The sequence below is a fragment of the Opisthorchis viverrini genome (genome assembly GCF_000715545.1).
Source record: "Opisthorchis viverrini unplaced genomic scaffold opera_v5_230, whole genome shotgun sequence".
NCBI lineage: Eukaryota > Metazoa > Platyhelminthes > Trematoda > Opisthorchiida > Opisthorchiidae > Opisthorchis > Opisthorchis viverrini.
In genome coordinates this window covers 267,583-282,064 of record NW_008751885.1, presented here as the reverse complement: position 1 = coordinate 282,064, position 14,482 = coordinate 267,583, and the positions used below count along the sequence as shown (strand labels likewise).

The 14,482-nt window shown below is 42.1% G+C and overlaps 1 protein-coding gene across 1 annotated transcript; it reads right to left on the bottom strand.

Moving 5' to 3' along the window:
• Window positions 1-1,181: 1,181 nt before the first annotated feature.
• On the bottom strand, window positions 1,182-2,465 carry T265_08621 (hypothetical protein; the record flags this gene model as incomplete). The annotated part of the gene is made up of 1 exon (XM_009174483.1): window positions 1,182-2,465. The coding sequence occupies one exon, from the start codon at window positions 2,463-2,465 to the stop codon at window positions 1,182-1,184; it is 1,284 nt and encodes a 427-aa protein (XP_009172747.1).
• Between the last annotated feature and the right edge of the window lie 12,017 nt (window positions 2,466-14,482).

The window sequence follows — 14,482 nt, the reverse complement described above, 5'->3', positions numbered from 1 at the left end:
TTGAGTATTTAATCGACTTGCATAAAGCATGTGACTCAGAAAATAGTGGCTTTGGAAAGTCTTGCACGTGGTTTGTGAAACACCTCAGGTAACAGCATCATGCATACACAGTGTGCGAAGCGGGCGAAAGTCAATTATTGTATCCAATTCAAATTCAGTCACTTTTCGGTGTTTTTTTTCAACGATTGAGACTAATTATGCATTCGTGCAGTCGATCCAACTGCCGTTGGAATATTATAAATGTCCAACCACTGCCGGGCATTCAGACAATTTAAGTAACTAGTCAAGGTTTTTAACGGAAACCGCGTCTTCATCAAACGAATTTATGGGATGAGACTGGAAAACATTTGGCCTTGGGAATATAAACATTTTGGTCTTTATTGAGGCTGGTTACACTGATATAGAGGCAACTGGTCACGAGTGCTATTGATTCCGGGTAATTGATTTCAAGGCCACGTGCATGCTTACCAGATTTGTACACCTGATCTATTGGGATTAGAGAAGATCGGGTTTGATAAGTGTCTAGGCCTTTCCCTATTTAGTTGCAGGTACGCCCAGCTGATGGGTCCGAGTGGGGAGGAAACATTTGCCTGGATTTAGGCAATCGGCAATCTACCGCATTCTGTAATGCTGGGGTGGGTACCGTTACTACGAGAAGGTATGGGTTTATACACGAGTCATAACGGAATACAAACAATTAGAACTGCAGTTCTCGTTGAGTCCCCAACGGTTCTGATACTTCCTAGCAGCAATTTATATGAGGCGCAAATAGAAAAATGTCACTTTTTAATGCTGCTTACATGCTTGATAGCAACACATTGAAGCTGACCTCATAAATGCCATACACTGATTATCAGCCAAGCCTTATGGAAGATAGAAAAGCAAGAGGCTTTTTCCGAGTTTCACACTGGCACAATCTCCTTTTGTTACTGAGCTCCTAACTTCACATAACGGGCTTGTTTTCGATTGGAAAGTGAGATGTTTTCGTAGTGGAAATTCCACCTAACATGTTTTGGGTTGTACCCTGACACAAATCTTTAACCTGAGTGTTAGCATAAGTTATTAAGTGCACATGGACATACATAGATACGTTTGTAGTGGAGCCCGCTTATTAGATAATAATAAGACTCCCAACCTTTGACTGCCATGCGCTGTCAGGGACAACACCGAAACACATTGCACTATGAGCGCAGAACAGAATCCAGTGTCAAAACTGCAACAGCCTGACTCACCTGATAAAGAAAGAACGGAAGCCAGCATAACGTAAAGCTGCCCATGATAACTCCCAAGGTAACAACAGCCTTCATATTTTCTGAAGTAGGTGTGACGGTTTTGCGACGAACTCTGCGTTCCATTGTGGATCCCGGAACACGCGACTGTCTGCATCGTGATCGTGACCTGGATGACCAAACTGAAGGTGAATTCCCGTCGCATGTTGTCATGTGCCTCATGTCGTGGTTTCTGATATTCGCTCGTAAGTACCCATCCGGAATAGTTCCCGAATTGCGATCCAGGTGTCGGTAATCGGATTGATCAATCTGAGGAAATGACGGCTTTTGTTGTGCAAACTCTAATGTTGAGCTACTTCGATCTAGCATGCCGGAGTATGGAAGCTGAAGTGTGGAAGTAATGAGTGCCGACTGCGTGTCATCAGTCCTGATTATCTGCTCCGTTATCGTAGCGGAGCGTTGAGTATCTATAGACCCCTTGTTTAACCGCATGGCGATCAAGGAGTCCTGTACGGTGACCTTCCTTACAATCGCATATACGCGGCCGTATAAAACTAGCATGACAATAAGAGGAATATAGAATGCTGCAAATGTAGCATAAACCTGATAGGTTAAATCATCGGTGTAGCCACAATGATAAGGGATGGAAACCTTTTCTTGCAATCCGAAAAACGGGGGTATACTAATCAACGCCGCCATGATCCAACACACGATGATCATTATTAGCATTCTTTTGATTGTGCGACTCGAGGCGTACGTCAGTGGACGTGTGATGGCAAAATACCGATCAACAGCAATGGCGCACAGACTGAGAATGGAAGCGGTGCATAAAAGTACGTCAAACACAATGTACAGGTCACACAGTAACTCGTTGAATGGCCAGTAGCCTCGGACCTGCTGTACAATCGCGAATGGAAGTACTATGACACTGATGAGGAAGTCGGACGCAGCCAAATTAAAGAGCAAGAGGTTTGCCGGGTTGCGCAGTCGGCGGACTATCAATATGGCGATTCCAATCAGCATGTTACCAAAAGCAGTCAATAAAGATAATAAGAGAAGCACAATTGCAACAATTATACCCTCAGTGAGTGTGTATGGATGCTGTAGACAGCGTAGTATTTCTTCCGGTTCAACCCTTATTCCATCGTATGCAAGACGGAGTAGCAGGGTACATTGTAGTGGGGTAAAGTTTCCAACAGTTGTGAGGTTGTTCTCAAACCCCTTCACATTGATCATCTAAGTTCCTTATGAGTCCAGTTATGAACTGTTGTAAGCTGGCATTCAAACGCAAACTGTACCGTAACCAACAACCTTACGGTACATTACACTCGTCCTTCCGCAGATGACCAATCAGCGTGCTCTCTATAATGGGTTGATCTTGGATTCGTTCCATTGGTTGGTCGAATCTACAAGCTGATCACGCGTTGATCCGCTAATGCTGATGTTTAATGCCCCACAAACTGCGAGTTATCTTCCTTTCCGTGAGGACCGAAGCATACTTTTAACCCGCATTTTGCTTGAAGTAAATTAAACATGGTATATTATGCTTTTTGGATACAGGGTGACGCGATTTCTGCAAATCGAGATGGGTAACTACTGCAGTCACATGCCGAAATCTGTATGATGAATGATGTATGGTATATGATGAATCTTATAATTTCACAGTAGGAGGACGATAGCAACAGGAGAGTGGTGTGACTATGAACAAAGTAAATATCCCGCAAAACACCAAAACTGCAACGAAAAGTTGCCCAGTGGGTTTCAAGCGTGTGTCACGCTACCTGACTGGGAACTCCTGACTGGCGGGTCAATCGATCGTCACAACCAGGACAGTTACTGGGCTGTCGTTCGATTAGTCGGGCACACGGATTACATCGCTCAAGCGTGCACACGTTCGCCTGTTCAGACGTGAAAATTCGGACGCGTCCAACGTGCGTTGGTGGAGCAGTGGTTACACGCTTGCATCGCATGTCAAATGTCCGGGATTCAAATCCCGGCACGTCCAATGAATATGCACTGCTGATGAGCTCTAATCAGAGCGAAACCCGAGTCCGGTGCTTCCCTTTGGTGTGGACTCACCGGAATACTACGCCAGATCAGTAGGATGACGTTCAAACGAGATTGGTGTGACTATGGAAAATTTCACAGTAGTTAGGTCACTTTTCAAACTTGTTGAGTTCCACCTAAACAAAAACCTCAAACTGAGCACCCGCAATAAGGGAGCCGCCTAAAAGCGCCGATTTTTATGTACAGGTCTATCACCCTAACCGACCACAAGCTTTAATTTATATTTCCTGGTGCACCTAAATGCACAAACAAGAAGCTATTTGGAATCAAGGGCGAATTAAATCGGTTAGGCGCGTTGGAAGTTTGAAAGTATTTTAGTGCGCTGACCAACCGTAAAAGTTCCCCTTGAGAATTTCGAACATGTATATCACATGAATAGATAAAAATGCACTGTAAATCAACCTGAGTGAGATGTTCCACTGAGAATCACATATGGCTGATTCTTAAACACAGATGTCTTCCCATCTACTTTAAAAAAGTTTGCCTTAATCGATTTTTCCTCCGCTCTCTCACTTGATCAATTTGGTGTGCAAACTCTTTGTATAAATTTATACAGCGCACTTACAGAAGTCACTCACTCTTATGCAATTTTCGACATATTTTCTCTTAATATGGAGTAGTTTTTCAAATGCACATTTAGACTTAGCAAACTACATTCATTGGCAAACAAATTTGGTTTTGCGAGAGACTCAGCTGGGCTGTCGAAGAATTTTCAGCAACGTCTACGTACGTTTAGAATGACTTTTCCTCATTTCCCATTCTGATCAGTTTGTGTTACAACGCATCAAGCGCCCAACCAGCTTTATTAGAGTCCTATATCTTCTGACAGCTGTTCGTGGATACCGACTCTTCATATGCGACATATTTTTATCAAACCGCCTGCCAAATTATATTAGCTCCAGTAAACGGGACGCGGTGGATTACCATAGCCGTAAAATCAAATTACCTATGAAAAAGTGGAGGCAAAACCAGTGTGAAACCAACTCGTGGTTGAGGGGGATACCAGGCTTCGATGTGTAACTGTTACTCAAAGAAATGAATCTTACATTCGCTTGAGCAAACCTTCGTTGCACAGAGCAAGCAAAAATTTGGACGGCAGAATATAATCTTCTATCTTTTCCAAACATCTGCATGGCGGAATCCAAAGCTAAGGTCAGCTGTGTTTTGCAAGAATTTCCCAAAACTTTTCCTACGGACGACACCATCTTGGTACGCCTGGTAAATGAACATTAGTGCAGAGTTGATATATTGACTTGCCTTTAAAACATCTATTATGAACGTTTACGTTGTCAGTAGTGGCGACCATCAGAACTCAGCTGTGTACTGTATCAAAAAATGGTGAAGTTGGGTCTGGGCGATTTTTGGTCAACAAGCAACACAATCCATGCATGTTGCACGGGGATACCCTCAATTAATTGTTATATCTGACTGTTATATCTTACTATCGTTCCGTTTATTTTGGAATGTTATATGCAAATGCCTAAGAACAAAGTGCAGAATACTGCACAATCATCAAGTTGTTTGAAAAACGTGAACTTCTGGTTTTCACTAAATTTTCAACAAAGTCCCAACTATGTTTCCGACCATATGCATTCAGTCGTAATAGTTGCGTCTCGAGTTTTCATAGTGTCAAATCTACGCAGAGGAAGCGAGATCGCGCTACGGTTTCCTCCATGGGCCCCCGATCTTTGGGATTCCTCTGTCAGGAGTTGTTTACGGATTTTGCCTGGGAGTGAAATCTGGCTATATTAGCTTGAAATGATTGAGGAACAGTGACAACTTTTCATGTGACAGGTACACTCAGCCTTGTGAGGTTCATAACAGGTGATTTTCAAGATATTCAGGGTGCTTAAGCACACTTATGGGTCACTTTCAATCATTAAAAGTTCAGAACAATATCCAGGTTGAGCAGTCGTGCATCGGGCCTTCATGATAGTGGAAATTAGGCCTGTGTGCCGACTTGTTTTACAAAGCTGACTGATCGCAGCACTTCTTGAGAACAAACCACAGACTTAGACTGTAGGATGGGAATTCCAGAAGGTTAGTGCGCGATTCACCGGAATTAACCCCCGATTTGAATAGATGTGTGCACACTAAAGATAGCAAAGATGCCACGTCATGATCGATATTTTTTTGCTTCCTTTCTTTTGTCATCTCGATCTAAAAGGCAATGAGTCTCAGAGTTTACACTCTCTTCATTCCTAAAGTCCTTAATGAGCAGATCAGGAAAAACAAAGCTTCCGCCCTAAAGTACAAAACCCTTCAATCAGTTTACTCGTTCAAACTCATCAACTGAAGGGCTTTAAAGCTAAACGCATCAATAATCCAATGGACTTAATCGCCTTATCTCAAGATATTCCCACCCACAAATGAAAGTAACTAAAAAAATATTCTACTTGGAATTCGAACAAAACTGAGCGTAGAACTAGCGGTACAGTTTGCCGATTAACAATTTTTGTGAGACTCGCACTTCTTGTTTAAGTAGCTTTATATACACAGAATTCGCAGTTTCCGGAAACAAGCCAGATTCTAATCAGCTTTGATTACTGGACCACTCAAGTAAGTCCTCGTCGCTGTCTGAAATGCTGTTAACGGGAAGCAGCCAACTTGAGCAGGTTAGTCAGTAAATCAAATTTTTCCAAAATGCTCACTTGAATGGTTCTTGCGCAAAACGATTTCAGAATAATCATGACTTCCTGTGTAAAGAAATTGGTTCCTAATAATAAAAATGAGTGGTAGGAAATACAAAAATCAAGTTTTCTGGTGTGGAGTGAATTTTCTTGGATTACTTAAAGCTACAGACTGAACATCATGCGGCTAATGTGATGATGCAGCTTAACATAATTTAGCTCAATGATTTTGGCACTCAGAAAAATAATCGTGGTCACTGGTTATTTGCTGGCCCGAAAAAATCAGTTGAATAGGCTCCGCCTTTCGAAGAGCCTACATCATTGGTACTTTTTGAAGTTGAAGTGCACCGAGTCTCACGGGCCATCCACAAAGCCTGGGCTAACGATAATTCAATCGTTGGTATTTGAAAAAGTATCTGTATATCTATTTGCGCACTGACTTTGCCTCATCGAATGGCAACGAGTTTTTTGGGAGACCATTAGCAAACTCGAAGGGCGGAACAGCCCTCCGTATCAACTACCAATGAATGTACCCCAGCTACCAGTGTAACGGCGTATACTACTACTGAACCACGTGAGTAGTCTGTGGTCATGTCTAATAGCTGCTGAGTTGGTGTTTGCTGGTAAACGTTTTCGCAGCGGTGTATTTTCCTTTTTACCAGTATTACAGCACCAGTTTGCGCTTGACAGAAGCAGATTAACAACACGTTAATCGATCGTACGTGGTGTAAAATTGGTTTTCTGGATTCTATCTGGAGAGTTTGAAGTTCGGATCCTTTTAGAGCTTTTTGACGTAAACAACAGTTAGTATTCTTTGCAAGGATGAAATATTCAAACAGTAGAACTTCGTTTTTCATTATCCATCACGTTTCATGCTTAGAGTATCCACTCTATCCTAAATTTTAGTCTGTTAACCAAGTGACAACCATTCAACCAATGTTTGACCTTGAACTCTGAATGTGCGTTCTGCTAGTGATCACAGCGAGAACGGTATAGAAAAAACTACCAGCAAAGTCTACCAATAGTTACGTCAAATATGAGCGCGTTGTATGCGAGTAACCTGTTACCTACCGTAGCGCCTAAATTGGGTAGTATAATGAGGCTTTGTAGATGAACAACAAACAACGGATAAAAGCCATTACCTAAATGAGAAGAGGTTCTAGCCTGCTCAGCATAACTCAGCTGAGTGCCTTAACTGAGTGCTTACCACACTACCCTTCAATCGGTTGACATTTCTATGAAAGTGATACTCCTTGGAACTTGAACACAGGAGAAGTTAGTGAAATGTCATGCTTTTGATCTGTTTGAACAAGGTACAGTTTGCGGTGCACAAAAACAGAATTTGCCAGGCGCCAGAAACAACTATAGCTCGTTATTCTTTATTTCGCCTCACACATCTGCAGGCTGACTGGAAAACAATACTAATGTGCGCTGATTCAACCATCAAGCTATAAATATCTCACAGATGGCACGAGTCAAAATTTCTTGGGAATGAAAATGGAGAAGGCGTGGGGTCTATTCCAGAAAGCGGAATCACTTGCTCAAAATATGCTTTCGACATATAGGACATATCGGAAGTAGAAGAACACCGAATAATGTCAGACTTGTAGGTTCAGACGAACAGGTCGTAGAGCTCAGCGTTGGGCGGCGATTTGATTGGGTGTCCAGAGTGGAAATTGTAGGTACGAAGATAATAGGATTGCCATGAGCTGGCGCTGGCATGAGAGCAAGGGTGAAAACTAAGATTGAGTATGAATATCTATATTCTAACAATGATAAAACGTTGGCACGATCCGCGGGCGTATGGAACTGCTAAACATCGCTCCTATGTAAAACCTCCAGGTTCAATTGGGTTAACTGTTAGGGTATCATCTGAGCCGTGGCCTACTTCGGATGTTATGAGACCTGAGTTGTCTAGCGGGTCAGGACTATTCATTTTCACTTGATCACTATATAATCGCTTGGCAACATACTTGGTTTAATCTAAGCAGAACGAGAGGAAAGGAATGAGTTCGAATCATGCAGTCCCGTATGTCCTGTTCTGTTCATCCTAAATACCACTCATCGCCTTCTACTCAGGGGAGAAATCGGTTAGACGGTGTGAGTCGAAATGCTACTCTGCATGTGTGCGTAGAGTTTTAGTTCGTCGGGCCCGTTTGGTCAGCTAAAGATGATGTCTTCGCCATACTGAGTTGTCCTTATGGCAGTTTATGTTAGTTATTTAGTTGTCGTTCTACTCTGACCTGTCTAACCCCGCAGAAAAAAGTAACCTTCTTGTCAAACAGTCAACCTCAAATTTGGATAATATGCACTGTGGCATTTCCTCGTTAATATCACAGGATAAACAAGGCTCGAACTAACTAACTGACAAACCAATTTGTGGAACACATCGAGAGGTATGTGTATCATCACACCTGACACCCTTCAAAGCCTGAAAATTAATTAACATCGCAGCGGTATATCAAATTGTGACAGGTTGACATCAAGCCACACGACGAAAAACAAATCTATGTTTTCATCACATCAGTTAGTGTTTACAACGCATCCCAAATCAAACCAATTCAAACCAACAAATGGATGGCACCCTGTTCTCAAGGAGCAGGTCTCCAGTTAGAAAAGTGTAGAGCTCAGAGTAACGGAGGAACCGAGGGTCTCGAAGATTTTGCCTGGTATGTGTTCGGTGAGTGAATATGTGTCAGTTATTCCCAATAAACTAGAAATACACAGCCTTACTAATAGGAATGATAGAACGGATAGCCTTACTAATAGAAATGGCCAGCTACGGGCAGTTATTTGGAGGGATGTTTCAACAGGTATTTCAATGGGTAACTAGAACAGACTAGGCTAAATTTCTGGCATAGATAAATCAATCCAATCTTCTCCCATTGGTTATCAGGAGTTGAAAAGAACAATAAAAGAATATTACGCTGTCTACTGGTTGAGACACAGAAGCGGATGAACGAATTACATTCTTTATTGGAAACAGAATGGGTCGGGTAAAAGATTAAACTGAACCACCAGTGAATGTGAGGACCCTGCAAAATTATGATGTACCTATTGTTAGGCATAGATATTTCCTGTGCGTTTTGTGATGAAATTTTATAAGTAAAGTTACGTAGGTCAGGCTAAGTAATCCAGCAGCTATGCAAATATCCTTTAGTGCACTGAATAAATTTTGCCAGTTTGTATTCACTCCTTCTCAGTTACCCAGCAGAATGTCTAATCACAGGGGGGTTAATGTCACATTGATTTCTAAATCGGTAAATTCGTAGTCTCGACGTTCTTGTTCGGCATTCTCGTTATTCAAAAACCCCTGTTGAAATGCTTGGAGCACTGCACTGAATAGGCTGTTTGTCTGATCAACAGCTCCATGCTGGTACAGAAAAAAAACTTTCGTTTCCGGAACAACCCCTTTCATCATCATAGTAAAAGATAATAAATCCAGATCTGACACCAGTGCCCTGTTGAAATGCTTGGAGCACTGCACTGAATAGGCTGTTTGTCTGGATCAACAGCCCATGCTGGTACAGAAAAAAAAACTTTCGTTTCCGGAACAACCCTTTTCATCATCATAGTAAAAGATAATAACTCCAGATTTGACACCAGTGGTAAGCATGTCTGGAATAATTGTCGTCAGTTTCGTTTTGACTCTGTAGCTAATAGTTAATAAAACCAACTGAGAGAGACTTCTAGTTCTATCTCTTCGAAGGGATGCTCCTTTCAATAACATTTACGGAAAATATATATGTTTCACTAGAACACAGTTGGTCCTCCCCGCAATTCGAAACTCAAAGGCTGTACATAGTTTGAAGATTTCCTCCACTCTTGGTAATGTTTCGTCATTGCGTGAGCCACTAAATATGCATGGAAGTTTAGGCCTGTGTGGATGTAAGAAATATTATTCCTGGGAAAATAATCAAAGGGTTTGTGGTCATGTGGTCCTCGTCTTAGTATCTAAGTGAATGAAACTTAGTTAATGGCCCGATGCACGAAACCACACCTCTATGACTGCCTAATAAGAAACTTCGGAGAGTTTGTGCTAAAATAATAGCGGTTGATCTAGGGTAGATGAAATCGCAAAAATCACATTTTCCGAGTGTCTGTTGTACTTTTTGTCAAAAGCCACGTGCATTCAGCAACCCTACGTTATTTCTCGGGAGAAAATTATTGCCATTTGTTTGAGACAACTTCCCTCCAATTTCCTTGCCCAAGGTGGAACCACTTTGTTACCAATGTCCCCGGTTACAGCGGCACTGTCGTAACATGGTATCCTTAACTCTAGGGTAGTTGCAACCATCATCCTCCCTCTATATAGGGAGCTAGGTAGACAACAGTTCCGACAACAGAAAACTTTGAGCTTGCGTTACCATGCGATATATGCTAAGGAAGTGTTTTTAACTATCCATCGCACTAGCTCGCGCTAGTTTATGGATTGCACACCCGACCTGCTGGTCTAGTTCCTTTTCTTCAAACTACTTAAAATTATCAGCTCAAAAATATCGAATTTTAAATTTTACGCTTAATAGCTCCATTTAAAGTAGATGGTTTGTAAGCCTGAGACATCATTTGCTACCAACCGGTTGGTACTTTATCAGATGTTCATGTCATAGAAATTAACGAGGCATCAGAAGGTAATGCTTTTGTGGGTGGTATTCGGGTACTTCGCAGCACACTACGTACCAACGCAGTAGTTAATGGTAAAATCATTTTAAAATGGTGGGAACAAATGTTTGCCGTTAAAAATCAAGTTACACAAAAATCGACAGACATCGGAGAAGGATATGGGCTAGCGTAAGCCACTGAATAACTGAGGGGCTGTTCTGCTTAGTGACTTTTCAGGCAAATGAGCTTCATTTTTAGGACCAAAAGTTCCTATTTGCAGAAGTCAGATTGAACACCTGGATAGATGCCGCTTGGGCAACAGTTAGGAGACAAGCTCGCGCAAACTTCGAGCAATTTGCTGTGGCGCGACACACCCAATAAAAACTTCAGTCAAATTCATAGCAGTCAATCTGGGATCTGTCCAGCAGGTTTAGGAAACATTTTAGTGTATACGCACTCTATCAAGCAATGATCTTGTTGTGCTGCTAACGTATGACACCGGTAAGTGGCTTTAGGCTTTTCGGTTGGGATTGGTTTCACTTACAGGACGAAGTTTCCATTGAAATGCTCGAAATTTCTTACTTTACCAACAAATTTGACAGTTGAAGTAAAAAAGGTATGGAAACACGTTCAAAGGTTCTTGAAAATCATCCTTTGTCATGCAAATGTCCAACTCACTAGTGTCCCTGTAATTTTCGACGTAGTCCCTTGTTTCAGATGGTACACTGGTGAACAGCGATATGAAGGCATTAGCGGTTCGCTTTTGGTCAGTCTGTTGATTGCTTGAACAACCCCAGCGGAATAACTAATACCGAAAGTTTCACTTAAGGACGAAGTTTCCATTGAAATGCTCGAAATTTCTTACTTTACCAACAAATTTGACAGTTGAAGTAAAAAAGGTATGGAAACACGTTCAAAGGTTCTTGAAAATCATCCTTTGTCATGCAAATGTCCAACTCACTAGTGTCCCTGTAATTTTCGACGTAGTCCCTTGTTTCAGATGGTACACTGGTGAACAGCGATATGAAGGCATTAGCGGTTCGCTTTTGGTCAGTCTGTTGATTGCTTGAACAACCCCAGCGGAATAACTAATACCGAAATCCTATTTGGCAGGAGCACGCCTCATTGGCTCTAGTTCTCCTGGTAACCATCCAACATTTCGGTAGTATGAATTGTTGAATATGCACGTACCATTTTGAATGTACGTATTGTAAGTCATGTGTTGATTGTTTGGGTCTGGTCAAACGCACAGACGGCTACAAATTTGCAGGTATGAAAACAAAATACGAGCAACACAAAAACATGCTGTTGATGGTATGTCTGAAGTTATCCAAAGTCATTGAAACCGGCGAACACACCCACCTGATTTGCAGGAAACCATCATGTGACCAGCCGAAAGCTAAGGTTCTTTATCGCCACAATTACAATTCCAAGCTAATATGTGACTGAACAGCTAAGCACCCTTCTTCAGCCAGCCACAGGAAACATGCTACTGCATGGTTTAGTTGGTTGAGTGAGTGATCGACAACTGAATGTTCAGCACCTGTTCTCTTGATTCTGCTTCCTTGTTCACTGTTTGATCACCTGAATGCGTTTGATTACACTTCTCACATGAATGACCGTAGTGGTAAAGATATCCACAGACCTCAAAGAATCATTGCCGTGTTTCATTTTTAAAGTCTAATTCTGCTTTAAATAGCGGCTTCAAGATAGCGGCGAAACATGATGGCACACTGGAAGCTTCGATAGGTACCTCCTCTAAGATTCCGCCTTGAAACAGCCCGGCATGCAGTCAGTTCAATAGTTCAAACCTTACTGTTGCCAGGTAGTCGATATTATGGAGGTCTAGTAAGGGACCGAAGCTTACTTTTTTAGACTAGCTCGACTCCTATCCTAATGTTCTCTCTAGTTTGGATCATGAAAGCAACTGTCTGGGTTTCTTGATGTCATTATCTCTGAAGAGGGCCACAGAGTTCCACAAAAGCAATGTTAAGCGGTAAAATGCACTCAGGCCGGCACTTCTGTTTACTAGGGGGCAGTGTCCAAATGAGGGGATAGAAAGATGGTTGCATAATTATTCAAATGTCTTGAACAAGTGCAAGTCATGAATGGCTGACGGTGACGAATCACTTATCCTTGTTTTAACACGTGTGGCAAACTGTGTAAAGGTACCGATTACCAGTTATACGTCACGGTGGCTCATGACGTTTCCATGCTTCTCTGGGAAGACATAGTTAAAAACCCTGAGAGTTGAGGCTTTTACCAGTGATAATTATAGAACAAACATAGTCGGTCTTTTAAAAGTAACCGGATTCCAGTCACCAGCCAATCATGATAGATCCGGAGGTACCCGAGGAAGTAGCTTCAATGGGTGAGCCAACCATAGGTTAAAAACCGACTAGTACCATCGTATATTATAGTCCTGTAGCAGGTCGAGTGCATACAAACTAGCGGGTTGCACCCGTGGTGTACAGCATAACTGCACACGATTGGTTTATTCGCCGATCTTCTTTTATCGTTGTGCTGTTTGTCCAATTGTCCAGTGGTGTCAACGTTGCTGTCACTGAGCTTGTTGTGTGTAAGTAGTGTGTAAATAGATCCACCTTGCTTGTTGTATCCGAGGTTCATGGCATTGTCGGTGACCGAACCAATTACTTGTTCTTGTACAAGCTAGAAGGAAAAGTGGAATCGTGATTCATATTCGTCAAAATAGTACCTAATGATTACACACTGTGACGATGTTACACTTACTATGTCATCGCTTTTGGATTTAGGAAGCAGGAAATTTGGTACCTGTCGTCAGCAGCCTATACAGCAATGAACTGTCGTGAGCGTTCCATTTATAGGTCGATCGACTGATACTCAGGTCCTCTTGATTTTGCATGACTTGGGTTCTCAATCAAAAGAGTTCGAATTTCAGTATTTTAAGATACTGAGGTACTAGAGCACTAATGCAGTTGTGCCCATTAATTTTAGATTTTATTTGTGCCGATGTCACCACACTCATCAGACTTATAAAGGTGTACAGAATCAGACGTAGTAGGATAAAATGACAGGGCAGACGTACTATGGAACAATCCTGCTAGTTGTCGGCTGCGGGCCGGAAGGTAGACGGTCGTCAGTTAGCCGCCAAGAGACCTCCATAAAGCGAGAAAACCCTTGTTTTTTAAAATGATGGGATTTGGAACTTTTACTAAAGCAGTCGTCCAGAAAGCTGGTAAGCATTGTATGGCTATTTCAGGCTTATAGCGGATCATCAACAGTGCGCATTCGACGAACCTCCCAGGGAGATTCCCGCAGGCGATATACAGTAGTTTGACAGTTACATGTTCGGCAACTAGTGATTGATCCTCATTGCATTTAACCCAAAGTAAGTATAGGGCTATTCATGCTTCATTAAGGAAATTCACATTACGTGGTCACCAGTTGGCTGGTCCCCAAGAGATGAGAGATGGAATGTTCAGGTACCTTTTTTATTCTTCTTCTCCCTAGGGTGTCTAGGATTTTTTAACAGCCATATTTCTTTGTAAAGAACGAAACAGCTGTAAAGCGCACCTTGGTGGTCTGGCACCAAATGATCCCACTCACATGACAATACCCCGGATGAAAATACGTTGTATTCTTATCAGGGCTTGCTCGCCTTCGTAGTACATCAGTAAAATTGCAAGTTACGTGCAATAACCACTCCAGGCTCTGTACTGAATGCTTATTAGAAGTTTTTGTTTCACATAAATCAGGGGACCTGTAAAAAAGAGTAATCCCTCACGGTCCACTGTTACAAGTTTCATAGCAGGTTGCAAATCACAAAGGCAACCTGACTGGTCAGTAGCTAGCGCTGCATGGATAAATACTGCGCCCAATGTACGAAAACGGCTCTTGTGTTGTAAACGTATTAAATTTATAAAGTTAGGCTGCCAAAACCGAACAGTTGTTTCTCGTTGTCTTTGGGTTATA